General features: G+C 41.9%; 1 protein-coding gene across 4 annotated transcripts in view; it reads right to left on the reverse strand.

Annotated features, from left to right (window-relative positions):
- Positions 1-27,592, reverse strand: part of SRGAP2 (SLIT-ROBO Rho GTPase activating protein 2) — a 112,208-nt gene that overhangs the window by 31,562 nt on the left and 53,054 nt on the right. For 3 of the 4 annotated variants that reach the window (XM_040616394.1, XM_040616395.1, XM_040616397.1), the window contains exons 5-11: positions 18,643-18,705; positions 14,753-14,968; positions 13,722-13,850; positions 8,795-9,019; positions 7,075-7,176; positions 6,006-6,203; positions 1,219-1,303 (exon numbers count right to left, since the gene is read on the reverse strand). In XM_040616394.1, the coding sequence (XP_040472328.1) occupies positions 1,219-1,303; positions 6,006-6,203; positions 7,075-7,176; positions 8,795-9,019; positions 13,722-13,850; positions 14,753-14,968; positions 18,643-18,705 (1,018 nt within the window). The remainder of the gene's footprint in view (positions 1-1,218; positions 1,304-6,005; positions 6,204-7,074; positions 7,177-8,794; positions 9,020-13,721; positions 13,851-14,752; positions 14,969-18,642; positions 18,706-27,592) is intronic. The other variant, XM_040616396.1, reaches the window with a different exon arrangement.

Raw genomic sequence — 27,592 nt, forward strand, 5'->3', positions numbered from 1 at the left:
CATTTGGAGACATTTAGAGGCAGAAGAAAAATACCCTAAGGACACAGATCTTCAGCTTCACCCACCCTTTCTGCAGGACAGCTAAAGAGATGAGCAACTTTAAACAATAAACTTCCAAACAATGGCAACCTTCTTGCCTTACCTTCTAGCAGTTTGGGTCTGATAAACATAAACCTCTTAATTACTGTAGCAATAAGTATTTTATTTTTATACTGCATTTTTAAACTGAAAGCAAAGCACTTCAAAGACCACATGCTGTTTAAGTTTTCATTCAGAAGATTTGCACGCCATAAACTGTGGGGAGTCCAGTTAAGTTACATATCAAAACATGAGCCCTGCTCCAGCATATAAACCCAGGAATGAGTTGAGCCATTTTTTGACCTGAGGTTTAGATTGTTAAAACCTTAAAACCTTCTCCTCTGCAAATACGAGGCAGACAGGTTTCTATGGAAACTTGGATACATAGTTTAAGCGTGTTTGGCCAACAGGATTTGCCCATACCATGAAGGGAAAGAAATCTTCCTTTGTTCTGACACTAATAGCAAATGCATATTCAGTTCTGGCTGCTGCCCCTTGACTAATGCCCTCTAGATAGGCAACATATTTTACATGCTCTGAAATTTGCTATTTATTCTCCTACTAAAAGCCCATGCTCACATACATTAGTTTGGTCTGGATTGAACCCACAGAGGTGAGAAGCAGCTAAACTACCACACAAACAAAACTTTTGACCAGCCTAACAAGGCAATGCTTCTCAACCGATCAGTAAACTGTAAATCACAAGGTTTAACCCCAACACTGAAATCACAAGGTTTAACCCCAACACTGAAATCACAAGGTTTAACCCCCAACACTGAAATCACAAGGTTTAACCCCAACACTGAAATCACAAGGTTTAACCCCCAACACTGAAATCACAAGCGAGAAGCAGAATGTGCACGTATGGGGAGGGGACAGGATGAACGAGTGGGCATATGCTTCATTTTAACAAATAAGTGATGCACATTAGTGATTCATTAAGCATTTTCTGTTCACGAATAATCAAGCAGCCATCTAGGTCATTTGGCTTCTCCATCACTCAGATCAGAAAAATAAATTTATAAAACATGAGCATGTCCATTTTGCATCGGTAATCCAAGACTCGGACTCAGTCAGCTGACTAATTCAATAAGTGCAATAGCCTGGCTAATAGCAGTGACGAGCAGGGCCCAGACTCACTTTCTCCCAGGGTCTTCTGAAGAAGGTCGTGTTTGGCTTGGAGCTTCGTTATCAGGTTCCTGCCTTCCAGATACTCCTTCATTTTCTGTGAAGGTGGGTAAAAAAAAACCAAGATCATGAGAGGCCAATTAATTTCTACAGTTGCATCTTTTGGTTACTGGATTCTGGACATGACGCTGAAGTACAGAATTACACCGACATTTACAGGGCAAAGGACGATCCAGGCATTACTGGTTTACATGTCTAGGCAAATCTGAAGCTCGGTCCGTACACATCCGCAGTGCGATTTCTATTGTTTCGCTGTGGAATCAGCTGAATGTTTGGCATCTTTTAAGACATCTGAGAAGCTGTCATGCATCTCCCCTGCAGACAGGGCGAAATGGAAATGCATTTCCCTCACACGTCACAGGCAACTGAATGAGCAATCTGTTTTAACAAACTAAAAGGCTGCTACTGTGCTTATTCTCTCACTTAACCTCTCTCACCCCACTTTACTTGTCAAATAGTGTGTCTGCCTCCATGCTGGATGATACACAGAATTGCAGGGGGGGGCACAGGACAAAACAAATAAAGATATTATTTAAGTTCAGATTTGTTCTCTCGGTGAAATACTATAGTGGTGCAGTCATTTTTCCCCACTTCTTTCCGATTTTTCACAGCTCTGCAAATGCTGGGTTTTTTACAGCTCTTTCATCTCTTGTTTTGCAGTTCAGAACAGCATTATTTATCTCTGCCGTATGGTTCAGAACAGTATAAAATACTCTGCTGTATGGTAGCTGTCTGCATTATAATTAGGACATGTTTATACTCAAAAATACATAAATAGCACACAACTCTTCGGAATCATGAGGTATTTTAAAAATTCAGCTAGCAAAATGAACACAAAGACAGGATTCTCATTTAACAATTAAATATTCCAGTTTTGCCTTCAGCTTTCCCCAATTCTACCCACTTTCTTCCAGTTCTGGTCTAGTATTGCCAAACGAAGACTGCAAATCCTTGAAGTGGAGAAGAGTATTTGAGCAACGAGACTGCCTGGACCCTGCTTGTCCTCTGCAGGTCATAGCAACGGCAGCCTCCACGCAAGATGTAAAGAACCAAGAAGCAATATATAGATACACATACACTGCAGCAGTACTGAGGGTGGGGGGGAAACCTTCCAGGAGTTAACGAAGTTTCCACTGCGGGCTCTCCAGCAGCAGTATGTACCAACACGACAGAGAAAAATGGCTGAGCTGAGGGCTTTAATTAACTGCCAAAAGCCCGTGTTTTATGTCCCTCTGGTTGACAACATTAGAAGAAAAAATTCACAAGAATTAAATCCCTTTGGAGAATCTCAGCACTTCCTGCTTCCTATACTAATGCTTCAACTTTTTTTTTTTGTTGTTTTAGAAGAAAACAGGAAGTGTGAACACTGCTGGAAAAAAAACCCATAAAACCATACTTTTTGGAATTTCCCTGTAGAATCTGTTTGCCAGCCAAGCCCCAACTATGTATTTTGCACAATCAATTACATTTTCACATCAAATTTTGACAGAAGAAAACACGAAGAGTATAAGCTGCAAAAATAACCAGAGAATTTGAAGCGGGGATTTTAGGATAAATCTGGTTCTGGGAGGTGCTGAGCTCCCCATCTCAAAGTCATGATCAGGCAAAGAGACAGAAGGGCCAGAAGGCTCAGCTCCAAATAGCTCAAACAGAAGCTTAAGGATCAGCAAATCAACTTGATTCAGAAGAGAGTTAAGCCTCCCTTTGAAGCAGAAATAAGAATTTAAGCTCAGCCTACTGGTAGCTGTGTTTCAGCGCGCGGGTCAGGGCAGGGACCCGCTGCTGGCACTCGCAGATGCCCTGGCTGATCGCTCTGGCTTCAAGGTACTTGCAGTGGTCACGTTAATAACGCTGCCCGCCCGCAGATGGGCACCAGGGGTTGTTTTAAAGGAAAAAAAAAGGTTCCTGTGCAGTGCAGTATTTCATGTGTCTTTTCATTGAATTCCTCATGCCTAACGTTCTGTACTCTGCCTCTTACAAGTACACTTTAAAAAAAAAAGTAATTTCAAAATGAAGCTTCAGGCTTTTTTCAATGAATTAAAGATCCATTAGCATTTGATTTCTGGCTTTGTAAAAACAGTCACCAAAAGAAAATAATCAAACTACAGAACTCCTAAGGATTTCATTTCTGGCAGAGCACAGCTGGAGTCGGGCTAAGTACAATCAGACACAAAGCAGCAGAAACATCCTCAAGTCACATTATTTCTGTATTGTAAAAACTAAGAGGTGGAGATCTCTTGCTCGCCAGAGATGGTAAGTATTTTGCACCTACCACCTCCTCAAAACCAAGCGCCTTTGACACCCTCTCTGAGCCCAAACTCATTGCAGTGTTTTTCCAGGGAGAAGCTGCTGTCAGGTGGCATACGTAATGAAGTGAAATGCAAACTAGACCGTATCTTCCTGCCTTGGGGGAAAGGAGATTTTATGCTTTTGAGGCTATAAAGAAAAACAGTTTCTGCCACTGTCCCACATCCTTAACTGTCTCCAATCTGGAAAGCTCAGCAGTTTTCCTCCCTCCCTCCACCCCCCAAAGAATAACTTCAAACAAGGCACTCTATTGAAGGAGCGGGTGGATCAGATCCCCGCTCCCCTGCGCCGCTGCGAGCGACAGAACGTGGGAACAGTGGCACACTGGCACAGCCAGCGCAACGCTTCTATAGGACTGATTAGCAGGGGAACTTTACATAATACTTACCCGTGTCTTAAGGGATGGGTAATAATAAATTTACATTAATTTTTAAAGCACTTCACAGAATGAGCGTCATGCCACGTTTTAATCTTCCTAGAGGAAGTTCTTCTCAATGAAGAACTAAAATCATCCCCCATTTTAGAGGTAAAAAAGAATCAAATCATTCATTCCCCTTTTCCTTTCTCAGGTAGGGCGGAGTGCCAAGCTGTATTACAATTAGCGGTACAATTTCAGCTCTCACAGGCATCCTCACGCGAGCGAGCTCCGCTCTGCTGGCTCAGGAAGCAGGACTGTAGCCATGGCAGCAGTGGTACCCACCTGCCAGGCACCCAGGACACATCCCCGAATTTCAGCTCCCTGAAGTCACCGCTGCTTCCTCGCTTTGGCTACCTGCATTCGCTCAGCGCTAAAGTCAGTCGCCCCTCCTATGCTTTCCACTGACGTGGGGAAGTTTAAACTTCTATTCTGAATACAGATCTTCCTTCAAAGCCCTAACAACAGAGCCATCGCAGCTCCAGCGTGCAGTGATATGCCTCTAGTGGAAATACAGATTATACCAGCGTAGAGATACTACAGTCAGTACTCCTTCAATTAAATTCCCATGGCGGCATCACTATATTTACTTAAGAGCTCTGCCTAGCTAACAATGCAGTATGTGGATTTTCCAACTTGAGTTACATAATAATATAGGATATTCTTTCAAATTAGTATTTTTCTTTCCGTTCACATCGCTCATCATAAGGTAAGAGGGGCTTTAGATCTCTCTTCTGCACGACACTTTGTTTTCCCCCTTACACAAAGAAGGCCTCGCCCACATTGCTACACAGCTCTGCCCTCCATCTCGCTAGCACTCATCTGAGCATTTTCTCATATACCAAAAAGCCTGCTCCTTACAGATTCAAAGCTTCAAATCCTTATAAAGGATATTTCTGAGCCCGGTCAATAGTAGATCAGTTGAGCATCTGATTAGGCTGGTTACAGAGCGCCCCCCCCGAACAGCTTTGTGCTGCTGACAGTGACTTTACCCACGCTGCGCAGGACACGACAGGTTGCACCTCTGCTTACTGGGAGGGCTCTGCCGCCCTGCTGCAACCTCGTTGCTCTGCAGCAGGACACCAACGCGATGAAACAGAAAAATATTATATCCAAATAGAGTCCTGGGTTTGGTCTCCTATTTGAACTTACAATGGTCCCTCTTTGGAGAGGAAACGGTTAAGAGTTCAATTAAAAATCTTTTTTCTGGTTTCAAAACCCTAGGGGCAGGGTGGTCAATCCCTTTTTTGTAATCCCGATTTTTGTAAGTCCAGGCCCGACAGAAACCATCCAACCAGCTACTGTAATTTGCCACAGAAACTTCAGACTTTTAATAAGCAACACCATTCTTGGAAGAGGAATGTAAAGGGCATTAAGTACAGCAAAAGATACCCAAAGAAATGACAAGGTAACCAGGATAAGAGGTATGATTTTCTTCTGCTGTTCTGAAGTATTTTTAAAATGGAAATGAATTCAACAATTTAACATAAATCTAATTTAAGAAAAAACATATAGACTGGCATGAAATTCAATATAAAAAGCTCTTAGCATCTTGTCAAAATGCATCGACTCAACTAAAAGCTTATATGAGCTGAAAGTGTAAGATGATAAAAAAACGAAAAAGCTAAACATTCTTTTAGTTTGTATTGGTTTTGAAAATTGATATTTACAAGCTATTAAGTTCTTTCTCAATTCCTTTTTAGATGCAGAAGAAATAAAATTTTGGGGGTAGTGGTGTTGGTGTTTGTTGTGGTTTGGTTTTGGTTTTTTTTTGTTTCGGTTTGTTGAGGTTTTGTTACACAATTTATCCACAGGCTAAGTTTGCATCAACAAAAGGTATCCCAATATATCTGTAAGGAATTCAAAGCACCTGTTTTTAAAACCTAATATGCTTACTCTGCTTGTCCAAAATCAGTTACAGAAGCACGTTTATAAGATGATAGCATCATTTTGTACTCTCTTGTGAGCATAATTCTAAATGCATTGTACGTGCTCATACTGAAAATTAACTCCTTACTGTGAAATAAAACTGCTCTGTCTCCTGCTGGTTGGCCCGTCTCTTGGCAATGCTTGGTTTGCTCATGAACGTTTCCGAGACAGTGGATTTAACAGACTCCATCGAGTTGCTGTACTGAAAGCAGTCAGAGACATCAAAGTCCTCTATCGTGACTATATCCTGGATTGTCTGGAGCGTAGCTTCCATAGTCTTCTTAACCTGTTCAGCAAGAATGAGAGTATTTAAAAAATGAAGATAGTACACTGCAAATTAAAAACAGAGGTAGTAAGTACCCTGAAGCATTTCACTAATAAACAGATATTACTGGTTTCATACCCTGTGTGCCATAACGAAGGTGCTCATTAACAGCCCAGTCCACATAAAGGGCTGGCAGTACACAGAACCTGCCAGGTGTAGGATAACAGCTGTAATCTTACAGGCTGGGATGAAGTGGAGATGTAAAGAAATTTAACCTCAAAGCAAAGAGTGCTGGAAGAAAGATCTTTTAATAGTCTTCTGTAACTACATTCACTGGGCATCAAATGTTAGATATTAAAAGCAGGACTCTGCAGCACTGGAAATTTTTACTGAAGGCCAGAATCTGCTTCCTAGATATAAAGCAGTGGCATGTTTTGCCCAAGGAGTATTAAAAATTCTCAAACACAGAGGTGCAGATCAGGTATTCTGACCTGTCCCTGAACAAATGCCATTGATCTAGTCTTCTCATCTTAGACGACCAATTAAACAAAAAATAGCTCTTACCTTAGGTTATGCAAATTCACCGCCTTCACTTCAAAACATTAAGCTCCTCTTTTTCTCTTAGCTATCCAAATACAACTTTTGCGCCATAGCCAGTCCTATCAGCTTAATGATGGGAAAAGAGGTACATGGGGGTATTTCAAAGGATCCTCTCCACACACCTAACTTTCACACAAGATCACGCACTAATGTACTGTTGGCCTCAGCTGTTTTAGTGAATTTTACCACAAGTCCTCATAAAAAGAGGATCACAGCAACTAGATTCTTCATTAACTAGTCCCCGCTCCACACTGGAAGTGGTAAGATGGTTGTTGATTTTTGATTAGCTCACCTCTTCATTTTCAATCTTAAGCGTAGATAATCTAGACTGCAGCTGCTGGCACCTCTGCACTAACTCGCTCTGGACTGGTTGTTGGGCACATAGCTGCGACTCCTGGAAAAGAAACAGCACCGCTTGTAGAGGGCTAGGGAAAAACCCCACATAACCAAGAACATTGCAATACTTCATTCAATTATTATAAGCAAACATCTTCCCAAGTGCTTTATTTTAAAACTTTGTAACCCTGGATTTCAACCAGTGGAAAAGGTCCACGTTCTACCAAATTGCAGTTCCCTTCCTGACAGTACTGATAAGTGGGCAAGAGAGATAACATGAACATCAAAGACGAACTAGAAAAAATTAGCTGCTTTCCATAATTTAAACTTGTCACGTGTTTTGAAAGTCTGAAGGTGCTTCATCACAGATATTAGGCTAAATCATGCCGCACATCAAGAAGAATTTGGTTCATGTATTAGCCAAGCATCCTGGGGCAGGGGTGTAAAGTGGCTGAGCTCGCTCGGCTGAACTACCTGTACACTACAGCAACAGGTATGATTCACTGCTTGATGTATTCAGAGGAGTTGAAATAAAAAAAAGAACAGGTTAGGGACCTGTCAGATATGCCAGAACACTGGGTTTCCCTGTACTGTTAAGAACTAGTCTCATTTCACAGCATGAGGCAGCTTTTCCTTTTTGTTTAGGTTGGTTGGTTTTTCAAAAAGGAAAAGGTTGACCTCATTGCATAAGGCTATTTTTTAAAGACAGAAATGGGAATTGGAGTTTTATCACACACGTGCGCATATACCATCATATATTCAATTTGGTGTATGCAAGACCACCGCAACAAGACCATCAGCCTGCATTTCTAAACGCTCATTCGGCCTTGAGAAGAACCAGGATAAATGACTCAACGAACACGAGCTGTTAACTGAATGACAGTCTGCAGGTCATTCTTTTTCTTCACACAGTCTCAAAGAATACTACCAAAGCACAGAAAAAATGAGAAAGGTCATTTGCAGTCTGAGGGTTTCACTTAAGAGGAAAGAGACAAAGAGGCACCTTAAGCAGCAATTGTAATTCTTAGACCCAAAGAAGAGGCTGTCTGCAAGAGACCATCCTTACAGTGTTTCGGAGAATAATCTAGAAATCCAACCAATTGACCTAAATTATTACATTGTACATGTGTTCCCATTTAGAACCGGTTTCAGCTTGTGCGACTTTAAACAGTTCCCAGATGAGTAACCACATCTTGATAAACCTATAAAGAGAGAGATTTTCATTGCCAAAAAAGTCCTCCGACTGCCTTGTCTCACAATGAAGATGCATAAAGCACCACTACAAATCATTTGTGCTCTAAGATTACACACTCAAATGCCTCAAAAACCAGCATTTAAGTTTCTTATCTCGTTGCCCCTTCCAATCTCTAACTTCAGGGTCTGTCTCAGGGCGCAAGGGTTGAATGAGAGGTTAAAACAGAGTGTCCTGTCCACATTGAGTATTACACTTAAATAAGTGTTTTCATTTTCAGTAGCTTTGATAGTAACACTCAGACATCCGTGCCATGAGCCTCTCCTTACTCTCCATCTCAGCTCCCTTTTCCAAGGCTCCCCTCTCCATCCCCAAAACAGAACCAAACAGGTGGCCTTTTAGTGGGTCTATCTATCAAAGACAAGGGAAGTAAACAGGCAGAGCTGCAAGTGTTTACAGAGCCGGAGGTAGAACATAAACTGACCATATCACCCATGTGCGGCTGAAACTCGAACTTCATGGGCGGACAGAAGACATTGTTGTACATCTCCATCAGGCGCTGCTTATCGCTGTTGGCATCCAGGTTCTCAACAGCATTTTCAATGGCATCCAGACCCTCATGCTTTGACTGCTCCAGGTTTAGCTCAGCAGACAAGAATGTCCTGAGAGCTCTGTTGAGGCTAGCGTGGTATCCCAGGTCACAACACTGCTGGAAAAACACACACAATTCTATATGAAAAAGTGAAGAAATTCTGGAATAGAAATAAAAATGTTTCTGAAGCCAGAAGTCATATAAATGGATAACAAGTCGTAGATATTTTATCATCATCTGGGTACCAGAGTGGTCCCACAGCTCTCACTGATTGCAGAGGGATCTTGACCCGGCGTCCTCAGAGCTGGCCCTAAACAGAACTCTCAGCCTATAATCCCATACAAATTTCAACACCATCTTGTAACTAGTTGCCAAGACAACTACAGCTTAAACTATTGTAACAGTTTGTGGAGTGCTTGTGGAGTACTAGAGACTTCCTTTCATGCAAAAGTACCCTAGAAGTGGGTATGCTCAATAGTACAGAAATGTGTTTCTCTAAATTCTAACCTTACTTCTAGGGGCAGTGACTCCCACCGAACACAGTCCTAAAATCCTTCAGTAAAATTATTCAAAGAGGAAAACGAGGTACTAGAGTACTATCTGGAGAAACAAGACACAGCAGTTGGATCATCTGCATCTAAATAATTCCACCCAGGATACAGAAAACTGCTTATTTCAACGTACTTCAGGAAGCAAGAACATGACCTGTACATCACAGGCATAAAGAACAGAGTCATCCAAAAAAGCAAGCAGTGATCGGATGGGATGACTTCATTGCTGGGGTGAAACAGAAGAGCAAAAACTTTCTAGCAGAAAGTGGTCGTGGTCAAGAATTTCCTGGCTATTACTGACACCAGGATGATGTCACTGGAAGACAATCAAGCAGCTTCATCTCCACCATGGCTGCGCAGCCAAGTTTTAAATGTTTCAGAAGGGAGAAAGGCGCTTTTCATTAGCTGATCAGAAACAGGCTGAGTTTTTCAGACATCTAATAAAGTGAGCAAGGAGCCCACCTTCTTGGAATTACAAACAAGATTACATACACTAGGAGAATATCCAAAAAAGAAAGAAAGAGACCATCTGCTTGATTGCTGTGCTGCTCTGTAAGCAAAATTCACATGAAATCTCCTCCTCACCCATCATTTGGGTCTCATCACTGTCATTGTGTGCAAACACAAAAGAAAAAAGCTGGGGGGAGGGGGGGGGGGGGCGGGGAGGGGAACTGGAGGGGTGGAGGGAGAGAGAAGAGCCTGACTACTGGACCATTCCCCGTTTTCACAGAATTTCTGTCACCAAGTGCTGCTAGATGCCTGGTTCCTGTGCCAACAAGCTGTGGCAGGTGTGGAGTCTTGTAAAAAGAGCTGCAGTTGCTGGTTAGGCTGGAGGCAGCGAATTAAAGGACATTACATTCAATCAGAAAGAACAAAAAACAGCCAAAAAAACAACAAAAGATGCTTGATTGAGAATTTGCACGTGGGAGGCAGTCTTGGATCAACAGCCACTCAAAGCTACTGCTCTTCTGCATGCACATTACAGTGCTATTCTCTGCAGTAATCTGGGGAAAGGCAACCTGAGTTGGGCCAACGGTCCAGCCAGGATCAGGATCAGCTCCATTTATCAGGAGCAGTCGCTCCTTTTCCCCTCCTACGGCAGGCTGGACAGTTGCACACCCATCCACCAGGGTGACCACCTTGTCCTCTGCCTGCTCGCCCTCCTCCAGCAAACATCCGTGTCTGGCAGGAACGTCGAGCTGCTGCACAAGGGGAGTTCACTGGTGGGACTGGAGAGTCAAATGGGACTTAATATTTTATACCCCACCTCACTGAGCAGCAGGACTACATTAAGACAGCAAAGTTTTTGGGCTTTATGTTATTGAAGCCAGTGACATAAAACATTTTTCAGCCCACTCCCCTACTTTAACATTTTTAAAAGACAAGCATACCATGTTTATAAATGTATCAGTCTTGCCACCCCTTTTCTGGGTTATATAAATGTTTGATGGAATCGTTCTCCAAGGAAATCAATTTTTTATAAGAATTTAATGATAACTCATTCAAATTCACTTCCCGACATGACAGCTGATTAACCCTTTGCCAGTTAGCAGTTTTCAAATGGGCCCAAGCTAAAAGATTTAAGGAGAAAGAGCCCTCTGTTTTAAAATGCAGTTTACATTTGGAAAGTATGAAATTCTAGAGTAAACAGCAGCAGGATACCCATTCCTAGAAGAGTAAAGTAAGCTTTAGGTTTCACACACACGCATTTTTTTCTTTAAGTTCTGTCCTAGTGACCCTTTTGTAAATACGAGTTCATACAAACCTCCCCATTACTGTAATATTTCATTAGCATCAAAGAGCTGCCTCAGTCCCCAAAGTCAGGAAATTCAAAACTACTGAGCTATGTCAGGAACAATTTATTGCTCTTAACTCACAACGAAGAATTAACTCACTGTTATCCTCCATGCACATTGGAGGGGGAACACAATGTGTTGCATAAACATGACAAGTTTCACGCTATTTGGCCTAACACAATCTACTTATAAGTAACTCTGAAGATTGCTTTTATATTGTATTTCAAAATTCAATATCATCAAATTATTAGATCAAGGAAAAGAATTAAGACCTGGCTTAAAAATCACATTTTTCTTTAAGTCAGATGCTTCAGATAACCGTCGCTGGTTATAATTGTTAATTTTCGATCCTTCAGGATCAAAGGGATTAGTAAATCTATATTCCCTATGTCTGAACAATGAGATAACCGGATTCCATCTCCTGTGCTCCCAGGCAAGTCCCACATTTTTCCATGCCTTCTGAAAACAGAGCAGATAATGCTTTTCTTCTAAAGATTGTGAGAACTTGCAATGTAGTGTTAAATCGAACGCTTCGAGGAACACAAGGGGGTTAACATGGCCACAGACCCACCCAGAGCCACGGCTCCTCTCTAGGAACAGCGACAAACCCATGAAACGCCGAAGCTAGGCTTCTCGCCTTGTACCACCACCTACCATGCCCCAGAGACGGCGGGGGCTATCTGGGGAGAGCAGCACTCCCCTCACAGCTGGAGAACCTGGATTTGTGAAGGTACTACTTAACAGATCTCAGGTCAGTGCTTAAAAGTTGTTACAGGTTTACAAAATCCAAACGGATTCTTTAAGATACGTGACTCGTGAAAGCGTACTAAGAAGGCTGTTAGCAGACAACTGAACCAAGCACATTCACAGTGTTCGGGGAAGGACTTATATATAGGATTTTAAAAGAAAAAAATTAAGATAACCTATTTACACTGATGTCAGTGAAATTAATACCCATCTTGTATATAAATATACAGAAAGTCATCATTTGTTAAAAAAACAAGGTGGCACAATGCAAGCTGAGCAAATGTTAGCCAAAAAAGGTCCCCTAAACAGGCAGCAGGTGTAAATGAAACATGCCTCTTCAGTACAGCAATTTTGCAAAACATGACATTTTGAAATAACAGTATTTTTCAAAACCATCGAGCACTGACAATCCTGACATCCAAAGGACAGGTTTAAATAAATACCTAGCAGAAGTGCACTTCATGTGATTTTATGATCAGCTGAATAAATGTATTACATATACTGTTATGTATTATAATAGCTGACTAATTAATAGTGATCTGAGTGCTCTTTATTGCCTGTGTCTAGAGACACTTCTGTTCATTACTCCCCCCTTCTACAAAGACAGTTCCCTTCAGGCTTTGCAGTTGAGTGTTTCTAACAGTGACAGCAGCGGGCTGTCCTTGGCAAGCAGAAGATGATCAAGGAACAGCCAGTGACCCAGACAACGCACTCGGTGCATTTGGTACTCCAGTCCTGCAGGCTAAAGTGGGCAGTGACGTATTCATGAAAAATCTCAGGATTCCTAACTGGCTTTTCTGAGTTTTCCAAGAGGAAAGATGGGGTTTTCTGTTGTGCATTTTACTAAGAGCAGAAGTGATGCCCCCGGAACACTGGGGGAACAGAGAGCTTGCAGGCAACGGGGAAACATGCTCCCTCCACCTTCTGCTCCATTACCCAGCTTCTGCAGGGAGTGTTCTGAGGAAAGGGGGGACTGGCTTCTATAGCCAGTTTATGTCTTTGTTTCTTTGCACAGACAGACTGTGGAGGGGCAAGCAGTGGAACCTCCATCACTGTTGACACTCCTCTGACACCTATCAGAGCTGGACTGGAAGTGCTCTGCAGTCCCACTGACAGAAGGAATGCATCAAGGAAGTTGCTGTAGAGCTGGTGTGTCAGGGTATCAGAGAACGGAAGGTCTAAAAAGCAGCAAGGTTTGTCCCTCCTGTGGAATACACTAGAGAAAAAGTTAACCTTGAAATACAGGGAATTTTTCAAACCAAGTTAAAAGCGGCTTTAGAAAATGCTTCTGTCCTTGATTTCTTTTACCAACTGGTATATTGTTTCTACAGTTAACTTTCTTTTTTTAAATCTGCTTCTGAGTTATAATCTTGTGGGTTAGCTTAAAATAGTAAATAGAAAATGTCAAGAAACAGTGCGATACTGAAGCCGAGTTTCATTTTAACTAAGCAACTCCTCCTTCGACACATTTCAATGCCAGGTGCAAGCTTCTATCTGTGTAATAGACTCCAAGTCAGCCATCTAAGAAAAGCTCACTTAACAGCTTAATGACCAATTATCATGCCTGTTGTTACCCTCTAAGCTGCCCATCCAAGACCCATCCCATCCCTCCACAGCTGTACAGAGGTTACCAGTTGTGCTGGTACAGAAGATGTTGAAGGAGAGGCACGCCTGAGGGTTAATGGCAATGATATTCATTGCAGGCACCCAAGCAGCAGCACTTACATCAATGAGATCAGACAGGTCGTGAATGTAATACTTGAATACAGATGCATTGGTGGCTTCCAGAGCTAGCAGATACTCATTTCTTGCCTTAATAGCCTTCAGTCTGTTTTCAGTGTACTTCGCTTGGCGCTAAAAGAGAACCAAAACCAGAATGCATTTTAAAAAGGGGTGCAGCAGGCGTAGTAGCGTTCTTGGTAACACCAGAAGATACTATACAAATCTCACTCTGCTCACACAGGTTTTATTTTTCATTTGGATTCCAGTTTTATTAAGACTCAAAGGCACAGAATTTAGATAAATTATTTAGATGTTTTTAAGCATTTCCACACTAGACAGCTTTGCATTTAAAGTCTTCTCTTAAAACAGGCTGCAGACTGGCAAAGATTAAGGGAAGAACGAAGGAACAAGGTGGGTTTATGAGGTTATGGCCCAGCTCCAGCACTGCTAGAGCAGCTGCTAGTAGCCTGTAGGTAGTCTGAGGGCTGCCGCAGGCACCCCACCTCTTCCAACAGAAGCCAGGCCTAAACTTGGTCCTCTCAGAGCCTAAATCAATCCAAAAATAACTCTTAACCTTCTGTTGGTTTGAATCTTAGTGCCAACTGACCGATTGCTAAGGCATCGGGCTCTGCCTATGAGGTCAGCTTGGGACTGGACGTCTCCCTGTACCACAGGTCAGATCTAAAGCTGGTATGAAATGGTAAACAAAATCTTGTACTCTGTACAAGAAAAAACAACATCAACCATGACTTCTAAGGCGGCCATTGTTACTTTCCTACTCTCACCTTGTTTCAGCTTTCTGCGCCATGCCTGTATAAACCGGGATAATACAAAGCGCTGTATCTGATTGTCCTAAGAGAAACCTGGTGCTAGCTTTTGCCTTTCCTAAATCTGATTGTCCAAAACTTGTACATAAGCTGAGACTTGCATTTGAATGTCACAAAGGACGGAACTCAGTAGCTCCTCTGCTGCACTACCGCAAAGGTCCCCTCCTCAGGCACCCCACACAGGCAGTAGTAACGCTATGGAAGTACCTTCTCCTTCATTTTCTCTATTTTTTTGACAGAGCTTCGCCGAACATGTTTTTCTTCAAACTTGACATTGGAAGTTGAGTCAGGGGAGCGTGGCGTCTGCTTGTCCTCTTGTTTCACCGACTTCCCAATCTGCTTTTCTTCCTGCTTCTCTGCCTCTTTCAGTTTGCTCTGAGCACTAATGCTGTCAGCATTGTACATATGGTAGGTTTTCATGACCTGCAGAAAATGATACGCAAGAGTCAGAGTACCACAGTTCAATTTGCAGCGGAAGAAATTGGTTTACCTAGCCTACAAACTAGGCATACAGATGTTTTTGCCTTATTTTATCTGCATGACCAAGTCTTAGGGAGAACAGTAATATATGTATCTGGAAAGCACAAAAGCTAGGAGGGAAGAAAAAAATCCTAAGAAAAAATGCTGCAAACCTTGTTGGTTTTTGGGTTGGGTTTTTTTTTTTTTAAAATTTGTCCAATGCACTCCCCAAAACTGTAAGTTTCTTTAACATAACTCTTTCATAATAGTTGTCCATCACATTTATATTAATGCAAGATACTGTACTAAGTAGGCAAAGGCATTTGGACAGTGACCAGCAAATCAGATCTGGTTGCTATTGCGAGTCAGAAATATCTAAGCCAGCAGAATACTCAGGGAAATTTCACATCTCAAAAAAGCATTACAGAAGATGCACGAATGAAAGTGTGGCTCTCAAAATGAATCTGAAATCAAAGTGGATTATTTCACAGCTGCTTCTTTGTTTAACTTTGGCATGCGCCTTCTTGTACAATCCAATAAAGGAGTCCTAAAACCCAAAAAAAGATACAGACTAAATCCAGCCTCCTTACTATTCAAACAAAATTATACACCAACGTTGGAAAATGATAGCTTTTCATCAGCAGGTAAGGTTTCAGAAGGGATGCCTATCAGTCTTTCATCTGGATGAATCAGTCCTTTAAACATCACAAGTCTCGAGGAACTGTATGCAAATCAATAGTCTGAACAGAACGGCTGCAACAACAACTCCGGTTCCATTTGTTTAAATCAAATTGTATATGTAAAAATTCTTTTATTAATATTTTTATTACATAAGGTGAATAAAAGTATCTGGTTCTTTTGCTCAGGGAGAGCTGGACCCCGTACTATATGGACAACTGTTATTACAGCACATTTTTTATAAGTATAGATAAATATCCCCCAAAGCCATAAAACCCCCTCATTTGTTTCACAGGATATTCATATCTAGCTTTGTGTTAAGAACACAGAAACAAAAAAATAAGGGGCATAATCTACAAACTAGCTTTTTAATCCACAAATGCAAAGCAACACAATTCATATACCAAAGCAAACATTACTATGAAGTAAAGTTTGATAGGAGGCAAAAAAACCGCACACAGTTGCATAAAGACACCCCAGTAGTGTCATTCCACCACTAATAAAGAACCCCCCTTGCAAACCATTAGATTTATTTCAGATGAAAACCTATTTATACCTATTTCACCTTAGTTTGAACCATAACATCATTTTACGTAAGTAGGACGCATGCTCTCTCTTTATGCAGTGATCAGCAAAGATTCTCAGATACAAAGACACGTTGTATTTAAACATGAAAGGGAATGTGAATGCAGCCAGTATTAAAGAGAGACTTTCTGAATAATTTACACACACACACTTTCAGCTCCTGCATATGCTTAGACTATAAAGCAGGCATTTATAATAATAGATGCAAAGTAGCTGCTTTTCCTCTATCATTGGAAGTGGAACTGGCAGAAAGCAACAGAAGCAGAAAAAATCATTAAAATTGTGATTTCTTTATGCTGCTGACGGTGCCACATTGGCAACTACAAGCTCTGCCTGCCCCGTGTTTGGCAGTGGGGTCACTGCTGGCTTGCTAGTGCCTGCTGTGGGCAACAGCACAGTCAAGGACTGACTGCACAGGACAATTCAGGACAAAAACTTACAGGTTGTAACAATCCACTATGTTTTATCCGTGCAGGGAAACTGAAGTCTTTGTCCACATCCATTTTGCCTGAAAACAGGGATTTTGCCAATCCTTTGGGTACTCTGCAAAACTAGTATTTCTAGAAGTACTAATAAAAGCGATCCCACCAGTGATGAAATTGAGTCCAGCAAGAAATACCTTTGAATATGATCAGCAGAAGTGGTTTTTGCAAAGGAAAATAAATTTTCTGGTGAAGGGACAATTTAAAGTTTTACAGCAGAAGGAATGCACAAATAGTTTCCAAGTTCCTAGAATGGACATTTAAAAAGTTAATAGCCTATATCACTTTATCAAAGGCAGAGTTCTGGAAGATATCCCTTCCAGTAATAAAGGAATTATCAGGACTCAGTATTTGGTTCAATGATCTGTCAGAGCCTGGCATGCAGAAATGATTACACGTGTCTATGGAAACTCCACTAACCAGCCTCCTTATCAACTTCAGTGCCCTGTGAACCTGGATTAGAAATAAACCTCAGTTCCTAAAAGTCTGTGTTTAGAGACAAATCTATATTCTTCCTTAGGATCCCGTCCAAGTACATGACTCAAAAGTTGAATCAGACTGTGCCCTCAAATAAAAAAAATAATCTCTGGACTAGGCAGCGCTGATGACAAGCACTGCTACATTTACAAAGCCACCTTCATACCCAAAGTAAATTGTCTGCCTTTCAGGAACACCAGCACAATGCAGTTCGCTCACGCTACTGTAAAACCAAGGCTGTACCGGCTACAGAGACCACACATCGAAACACAGGTCAGCTTCAAAGTGCCTGCAGCTCCCACACTGCTCATTCCCGGCTTTCCTGTCAAGGAACAAAACCCCTCTTTGCCCACAGAAAAGACTCAGTAATGCTAAACACTAACCCAGAAAAGGAGGAAAATCATGACGTGGGTTCAGTGTCTCGCCTCTTCAACTGCCAATTCAGAAGCAAGAACATTTCTCCTACTCCTGAGCTCCCTTTTTCATACAAGATTAGTCTGAATATGTGGCTTCAACGCTCTAATGAAGTAATTGCCTGATATACATTTCATTGATATAAGAAATTTCAGGGAAACCCCTACTAGCACTCTAGCATCAGTATTAATACCGAATTTCATCACAAGGTTCATATCCCACGGCTTGAGAAACATCCCTGGATCCTCTTTTGAAAGAACAAAGGAAAGAACGTGTACCTCGGTATAATGACCCAATGTATCATTAAGGAAGGACAAAAGAAAAGACATTTTGAGCAACAAAACCATGTGTAGGTTCTGCTTTTAAAAGACAACTAGCTCAGTAACAGCTGCAGAAAGCAAAAATTTAATCAAACAACAGGCTTTTCCATTCATCTACGTGAAAAGAAAAATCCCCAAGCAGCATATGAAGTTTTATGAACGCATTCCTTCTCCTTCCCAAGGTAGTGCCTTGTTCTTGGTGTCTCCAACTGAGAAGCAAAAAGCACAGATGGAAGACTATTACTCTAAAGGGAGCTGTTTCGCTGAAAAAATTGAGGAACAAACAAACATAGTGGGTCCCCCCGCTGAAGCTGTGTGCTGCCTTTTGTATGCTGAGACCACACAAAACCACGGACTGAAGATCTTTAGCGTTATTTGGGAATAATTCTCTTATCTTTTACTCTTTTTAAAACCAACGCTACAGCTAGTAGCAGGTGTGCATTAAGGTGAGATCTTTGACAAGCGGAGCCAACACTTACAGAGCTGCAACAGTATAAGAATAGAGTGAAAAAGGGAGATTTATGGTGCTTTATAGACTGGTGAACACAAGCTGCCTCTAACTGCAAAGACTGCGGACATTTATCAGTTTTGGTGCTTAATCTCTGCTGTAACAGCAGGCTGGGAGAAGTCAAACACTTCTTCCTTCTGCCTGAAAAGATTCCAAGAAGTCAGTTTGATTTACCGTGTAGAGTTCATTCAAGACCTTCATCAAGTCTTCCTGGAGCTGCAATCCCACTTCCTTGCTCTGCAACAAAACAGAGAAATGAAAGTTAATTGGGGAAGACTGTAAAAAGGTGGAGGAAGTGAGCATGCTCCACATCTACAAATAATTTAGACTCAATTAAGCACCGCTATTTATGCTAGCAAATCCAGTAACGACTCAGTCCAGAGCCACTTATGGCCAAGTTGTACAAACTGTACTAATAAACTGAAACGTTATATATGCACAGTCAGAAAAGCCTTACAGTATGGAGTCAGGGAAATTTCCAGCAAACATGGGATTTTCAACATTACAAGCCAGGAAACACATAGATTTGCCCATTTTAGCAGGATCAAGCAAGAATACAGGACAGCTTGGAAGCTGAAGAAACACAGGTTAAGAAAGCAAACACGAATGATCTCCCTTTCTTGAACATCACATGACAAAACGGGCAATACTTCGATTTTACTGATGTAAGGTACCTCCTTGACAAAGCCAGACCTTGAGGCTGTGATGACAGCCAGCCGCCACCTCCTTCACGCTCCCATCTCTCCAGACAGTCCTGCTGGTCTTTCCTTTGACCTTGCATCTATTCCCAGACCTTCAGTACTGCCAGCCCAGCCCCTCCTAGCCTTATTCCTTGTCCTTCGAACATGTAGGTTGCCAGTGGCACCTCATCATAACAATTCTTGAAGAAACAAGGTTGCTCAGATGGGGACTGGCGAGGTGTTACAACTTATGGAGATGGATACAGGAGGGAAACCTTACTGCAGTGTCTGCCAGCTCTCACTTGATAGGCTGTGTGCACAGATTATTAAATCTATTTCCTGGATTCACGAGGACAACAGTCACTCTTGGATAGTGGAGTGGAAATGGCTTGCTGAAGAAGTGTTTGTCACAGAGAAGTCTGGAGAAGGAGGGAGATGTGCTCAACAGCAGGTCTTTTTGCCTGCTGGTACTGCAGGAGATGCTTTGGTCCTTCGTGCTGACTGTATCTAAAAGACTACACCAAGCAACAGTCTGTTTTTGACCATAGTGTTAATGTCAATGTATTTATTTTTTTAGTTTTGTATGATAAAGCCAGAGTTAAAAAAACCCCAAACAAACAACAAACATTTTCAGATGCACATTCTCTCTTCTGTGAGTCTGTGAGATTCACCAGAAGTTTACCTTTTCTTCCACAAATACCACAATAGCCTGCTACACCCCCTTCGCCTCCTCTGGCAAATGTTCCTTCACTTCTGTATTTCATCACAAACCACCACCATCAACACTGGGGAAAAAAAATTACTATGACAGGGCTTTGCACGCATACAATTCCCATTGCCATTTAAATTTTAAATCAACATGGGATTTACCTCAATAGGCAAAGCAATTGGCTTTTTTTTTTTTTTTTTTTTTAACTACAAGGACTACGGTACAATTTAACCATATCAATACAAATCATTCTGTCCTGCAGGAAACTGGCATTTGTTAGCTGCCTGGTTAAACCTAAGGTTAAACTCATGAACTTGTTTCCTTCACTGAAACAGCAGAATGAAAAGAAAAAAAAAAGATGCAGATGAAAAAAAGAAAAAGATAAAAAGGTGACTGCTTGTCAAAACCAGCTGACACCTAAACTAGCCTGCAGCTGAGTGTCAGATTTTAAAAATATATTTAAAGTTCCTTACTAGGTAACAAGCAGCCAGCTCTTCTACACTGTGTGCAACTTGCAGCTGGACTCAACTACTGCATGAGGAGCCGGTGCCGGCACATATTTAGCTTTAGCAAAATACAGGAACAGGAACAGAAAGCTTCTGATTTTCTACTAAGACATGGAAATGCCCAAAGACGCGCATCCATAATTACCGACGACGGCATCTCTGTATGCAAAACCCTCTTTGAAGAGACATTTCTGCATGCAATAGAGGTTGTGTGCAAAGGAGGGCGAAGCAACTTCCTTAATGAGTTCAATGGTACTATTAATCTTCACGCCATTAAGAGATGGGATTTCACGCTATAAGTGTCACTGTTTGCATTCTGAAGAGCTTCCTTGAGAAAAGCTGAGAAATTCAGACACATCAAAAAGCACACTGAGCCAGCATCACTGACACACCTTGCAGAGCAAAGCAAAGGTGCAGCCACACATCCAGCCCTGCCGTCCCCAGCTGCCATGCAGACAGTCTTAACAAATCCCATATTTCTATAGCAGGAGTATAAACGATCAAGAAAAATGCCTGTATTTGTAATACAATTTACATCTTTCAGCCTACAGTTATTGAAAGAGATTAAAGCCAATAAAGTTACCGTTAGACCCAAACAGATGTTTCTTTTCTTGCTGTTGAAGACTCCAAGAAGCTATGTCTCAGCTGTTATCCTGTTCACCCAAGCAGGCTGCTGAAATGATTTTAACTTACTGCTTCAGCCCTGTTCTGTGGTGCACATTATCATGCCTCATCATCCCTTTGAAATTCCAGGAAAACCTGTACCGTTTCTGACAGGGAGCTGGTTATCATCCCTGCCTTGTAGCAAGCAGCCAAGATTGCCACATATTGTAAAAAAATAGTGGAGTATCTGTTGAGTTCAGAGCATTATACAACGCACTCTTTAAGGTGGGGAAAAAAAAAAAAAAGAAATAGGAGGGGAAATGGGAGAGGTCAATTATCAACTCTTTATAAAAAGCCATATGTTAGGGCAAAAACACAACTGAAGGGGAAGGCTCCCTCAAAAACCCCAAACTTGAGGATATCGGGCAATTATTTCTCACTTGAAGCATGGTACAGCCCACCGAAGGAGGGAGAGGCCTTTGAGTCAACCTCGTAAGCTGGGTATCAAAATAGGGGTGGGAAGAGAAGTACAACACAGAGCTGTCTTTGTCAGCCGTCAGACAAAAATGTTTCCCTCAGCCTGGTGGCAGGGAAGGAATGGTACCCGCAGCTCTGGAGAGCGCAGGGAAAAGCCACTGGGAGGCCTATCCCCAAGGTTTTTGTTGTAGCATCTCCCTCAACGGATGGAGAGGTGAGAATAGACAGACACACTGGGATTTGTTACCTTGTCAAAAACACAAACCCAACAGCACACACTATCCAGAGGGAAAGACGGAGCCACCCTCCGAGTGACATTCACTAATGATGTCTCTGCCTGGGCTGCACGGGAGCCAGCCAGCTTCCTTGCTCCTATGGAACGTTTAACCGGAAAACCCCCACAAGTTACTAATATTTAATGACAGAAATCTCAGAAACGCAGTCTTAGACCTTGCAGTACATCTTTAATATTTTCAAACCCTTAATTTCATAGCTCTAATCATTCCGAGGTGCAGGAAAGTGATAAAGCACATCAAATATCTCATTTTCCCAAGGTTTTATTAATAAAAGACATCCAAGGTGAGTAATTGGAGAAGCCAAGGAAGAGGGCAGAGGTCTTGTCTCTCTAAACTAACATTTCTACTCACACACACACAAAAACGTCAGGCTTACTAAAGCAGTGTTTGCCTGGTTGAGCCTTCATGCTCTGCGTGTTAGAGGTGTATAATACCTAGTGGGTCAAGCAAATTTGATAGATTCAAGATCATTTATGCCTACAATGTTCAGGAAAAGAAAAAGATAAAGAGGTAATGCAGGCAAACCCACACTCAAACCAGCACTTCTGCTGAAGTAGTCAAGATAGCATTAAGCCATGAGAAAAACCCCAGATACTGATAAATTAAAACACAAAAAGATTACATAATTACATTTAAACTTATCCTTTCCTGAATACCATCCAATTCAACAGTGCTCAGATTTTACTGTGTTTCCGAGGTGACAGATGTTTTATTACAGACTGTGTACGTTGTGACCCCTCCGGACCAGCCTTGGATTTCGCTGGTGGCAGTGCAATGAGACACATGAACAGAAGCGTCCAAGGTCAGGTCCTCTGCATTTTCATACATTCCAGTCCCGTATTCCTAAACTTGCTCCCCAGGTGGGCAGATGTGCTGCTGGAAGCGCCCGACACAACACCGACAAAGGGAAGCATTTTGCTTTTTCTGAGGAGTCTTTTAATTTAAAGAACAGAAAAAAGTTGGTGATTCCCAGTCTCCAAGAGAGTCTGCAGAAACATTATCTACAGTTCTGCAGTCTCTGAAAAAAGAAAAAAGCTGAAGCTGCTGCTTATCACCGCAGTGATATGGGTCGCAAAGATTTTATGACTGGCTTTTTCTCAACATTGGAGATGATTAATGAAAGTGACTGGCTGGGTCTGCTTTAAATGCCCTGAGCACTGAACTTTTCACACAGACGGAGCTTTTCAGCGGCACGTTTCACTGTGCTGCTTAAACTGCCTGGACTGGACCAATCATCTGCTTTTCAGCCGGCTTTTTTCAGCCCATTTGCTTATTTCTTGCATAAAATTGCTCATTCACTGTATAAACTGCTGAAGCATCAATTATGCGAAATAGATTAAAATGAATATTTTAATGCATATTCAGGTTGAAGAAGAAAAGAAGTATAAGTGCCAAATTGTCAAAACACAAAACTCTTTGTGCTTCCAAATGAGCTCTCAAGAAAGAAACTGCCAGATTGCTGGACTGGAAAAAACCTTACATTAAGATGAAGGTAAGATAGATCACAGGTGTCATGAAAACAAGAGCTATGCAATGAACACTGTTAATTTAAAGCTGCTGCCCGTACCAATTCCACCCAAAAAAAAAAAAAAAAAAAAAGACTTAGGAGAAAAAAGCTGAGCTAGCTGACCCTGAAAAATGAAAATACATTTGGAGGAAGCAGAACAGTTAGCTCAGGAAAGTCAAAAGAAAACGGCTTTCACATTAGCAAAAAAAGTTGTTGCTCAAGTGCTGCAGAGGGTGGTGGACCTGATGGACAAAGAGAACTTTTCTGAGGTTCCATGAAGTTCAAAGCACATCCAGATTTGAGCCCGCTGATCTTAACCATTGCCATACAGGCGTAAGAGATTTCAAGATCATGCTAGAATGTGGCATGGAATTATGAATAAAACGCTCACCAAGGAAAAACAACAACACAGTCTCTGCAGTTGCAAACGTCTCTAGGTATCATTTTCCATTTCAACATCAAATTCTGTATTATGGTTTTCAAAGGCAGACAGTTTAGAATGATTCATTTTCTGAACAGTCTTCCAGGCAAAAGCAAAAGAACATTTGGTAAGTTTTGTTATTACCTTCTCCTGGCTGTAGCTGCGAGTAAAGTCTATGTGTACATCCTTTAAAAACCCTGAGGAAGGGCTTACGCAAAAAAATGTTATCTAATTGGCTCCAATAACAAACTGTGTGTATGCGGGGAGGGGGTGTCCCCACAAACCTTGTCTCTTTATTGCATCAGGGCTAGACACTCCTCCTCATGATCTGGGAGATTATCTAGTTTGACGTGCATCTCTAACACTCTCGGAAGATGGCAGATGCAGGAGCCCACCACCCCCTGATGCTGGGGGAGAGCAGGGTGCCAGCACCACCTCCCCTGCACTGCTGATCAGCAATTAACACTGGCTTCCTGATCTCTGCAAATCAGCGAAATGATCAGCGGCACGCAACAGAACAAGAAAGTCATTTCAGCACAGTGACAATAACTGGTGCCCAGGAGCATTAACTTGCAACCTCCGTGGTTTTCTCACAAGCTGCCTTTCTCAAGGTTTTTCTTCAGCCCGAAACAGGAAAGCAAAAGAAGCTGCCCAAAGTGTGCGTGCGTGCACATGCATAAACATACACGCTCACACATGCACACATACTCCTTTGTTACAACAGGGTGTATATGCACCATGTGCAGAGCTGTAGGTTGCTGCCACCCCTTGCTGGAACATAAATTCCCAGCACGCTGTGCCAGCTTCTCAACGGCCTCTTTGTTCCAGCCCTCCTCCCCTCCACCTCCCCTCTAATTTAATCAAGATGTTTTTGGGATCTACTGCAGCACTCGCTTGGCTGTTCCGCATTCCACCAAACATTAACGACTTCAGCTTCAAAATATTTAGGGGGGATAATAAATATGAGAGCTAAGGAATGTTGTCAAGATTTTATGCCCAGGATCTCAAGCCTCAGTAACGTAGTTCCAAATCTGATAGAAAGATGGTACGGCTTCAAAACAAACATACCGTGAAGTTCACGAGATGCTTTCTGTATAAACTCAAAAATAGCAAGGAAGCACTCAGAAACCACTGATGGGAGACTGCGTAACACATCAAGAGATTTTATCTAATACGTTGCCTAAAATTATGTCAGCTAGTGGCAAGGCTGGAACTAGAACCCAAATCTGCTGATTCTGAAAACCGCTCTAACAAGACCGTTTCTCTACACCTTTTAAAAGGGAATAATTACATATACACAGGTGGAAAGCAAACATTAAATGTTCCAAAGTTTCTTGAATAAACAGCAGGAGCTGGGAGGCAAGTGGATTGAGTTCTTGCTGAGAACCAGCGAGGAAATTTGCAGGAGTGCAAGAACCTTTTTACTCCTGTCTAAATCCAAGTTACAATACAGGGTATTTATTATGCATTAGTTAACATCACTTAGGATGTCTGTTAAAGAGAAGGCTTGCCAGATAAAATTTTCCAAGATCATACACACAGCACTTAAACAGAACTTGCTCATTAAAGTTTAGAATTTTTTATAGCTAGATTCTTGATAATGTTTGGTTTTTTTTTTTAGAAGGCCTGCCTTTAATTCATTCGCATGCAGTAGCAAATACAATTTATCACTTTCATGATCTCATCTAAACCGTCAACTGGCTTCACTGTATAGAAGTACATCACATGACCCCATAGACTGTAAAGACTTCTTCTAAAGCTTCAAACTCTCAAAAATTTAAAGAAAAGCTAGGAAAACAAGAATCTATGTCATACAATATATATGCATTTTTTTGCTGACAGATCATCAGTTTTCAGTTTAATGATCCATTATGCAATGGTCAGTCACATTTAAATTACAGTTCTATTATCCAGTTTTCTCTACCATTTCACTAGTGATTTGTTTCACCACTATGTCAGTCATAAGGAATTTTCCTTATTAAAGTGGAATACTGTACTCTGAAAAGCCATCGCTACGTGAAACCACGTCACACCACTGCCTCCCATACTGTGGGCTGGAAGGGCTGCTCCCAAACCACCCCCACCCCCTTTTTCTTCCTTTTTTTTTTCCCCCCACTCCTTTTTGCAGAATTCTGTGTTGATCATATTGAATCTTGGGCTTCAGGCACTCAGTCCCAACAAACCAAGCAATTTTATGGCTGAGAGCATTCATTCTTGTTGTGAAGTCAGCTACATTTGCCCTCGCTGAATGAGGCACACGTGAAATAGGCTTCAGAAGGTGGCAAGACCTACCAGCCACTAGTGAAGTCCTGTAAAATACTGGACGTAATGCTCTATATTTCTGCTCACAGTTTTAATGCTCTGCATGACAGCTTTGTGCACTGACTTCCCCCAACACCCTTTTTCAAGCTGCTGCGATGTCTCTCTAGGAAAAACCGACCAGAAGGATCAGAGTGAATGAATGACCTGGAGCACAGATGTGCTGCTACCTCGTTCCTGGCTGACTCGAATTCACACTGCAGCAAAATAAAGGCAAGCGCAGTAGTATAGTGAAAGAAAAACATGGACATACAAGTAACAAAAACCAAAATGCAGTAACGATGGACTACTTTCACACATTAAACAGGGTCAAATGCAGTGTATTCCTTGTCACCTCTGTGTATAGATTGGCCATTTTTTAGCTTGTAACAGACGCAGTAAAATTACTCCAGCTGTAGCCTTTGGTATTCACCACATCACCCTGGGCAACAGGCTCCGATCGTATCGTTGTACCTGACCGGGTACAAAGTGTTACAGGCGTAACAGAAACCTCCCTCACCTGTAATTGGGGTGGGTATCAAATCCAAACTGACTTAAAAGCACCACACAAATTATTTCACTCCCTCTCCCTTCTCCCATTCCAACCGTTCTAAAAATAAGCAGGTAGGAAAAACCGGAGATTTCATCTCCTCAGTGAGAAAGCATACAATATCATTTCACAATAGGTCTCTGTGTCCTTTACATTTTGGGAAAAGAGTAAGAACTCAACATTACTATTCCCTAAGGCACCTAAGGCAGAGGAAGACTCAGTGGGTAAGGATGCAATCATGAGAGCAGGGATATAGCACGTACATACCAACTCCGCACCTCACTCACAGTTTTACTGATGCCATTTGTATATTTATGCATTTACACTGCTATGGAGAAACAGTTTTACAAATGCTCAGCATTTTGGCCAGTGCATTTCCTTCCTGTGCATGGCTTTTCCATATGTGGTATATTTTAAGATTTTTCATATTGTGGTACCAATACAGCCTTAAGACATACTGCAGCTGTAAAGTAGGTCATCTTAAGCATAGACCCCCTTAAGAGAATTAATAATTCTTCTTCCTTGATTACTGCAAGGCTTATAACCAACTCATTGTGGATTTTTCATTTCACATCAAACACTGTGCAGTGTACTAGTAGATAAATGGGTTTTTTTCCATGATCAAAGGTATTAAACAGGAAGCGAATTTCAAATCCTCAGTTTTGTTTTCTTCTTTCCTTACAGGGTTTTCTCCCCATAAATGTCACAACTGAACCTGATACAAGAGTTGAAAGGCATGCTGTGCTCTCAAAGGAAGATCTGTAGGGCAACTACCCCTCCCTGTCCCCACTGCTCTATACAGAGGTGACACATCCACCAGAACAAGCCTGACAGCTGGGCAGGACAGGGTTACTGCTCCCAGCATCTCCAGTGAGCCTCCCAGTTAACACTGCTGCAAGGAGCCCCAAGTTAAAAATAGAGCAGATGTATGTTTTAAACTCAGTAGGACCCACGCTGCATGAGAGGTACATGTCACAGCAAGGCAGGCAGATGCTGAGAAGGTACCTGGCTCTGTTCAGAGGCACAGCACTAGAAAGCAGCTGACCCAACAGCCATGGCCTGTCCTGAGGCCCCTAT

The sequence above is a fragment of the Falco naumanni genome, chromosome 17 (assembly GCF_017639655.2).
Source record: "Falco naumanni isolate bFalNau1 chromosome 17, bFalNau1.pat, whole genome shotgun sequence".
Lineage (NCBI taxonomy): Eukaryota > Metazoa > Chordata > Aves > Falconiformes > Falconidae > Falco > Falco naumanni.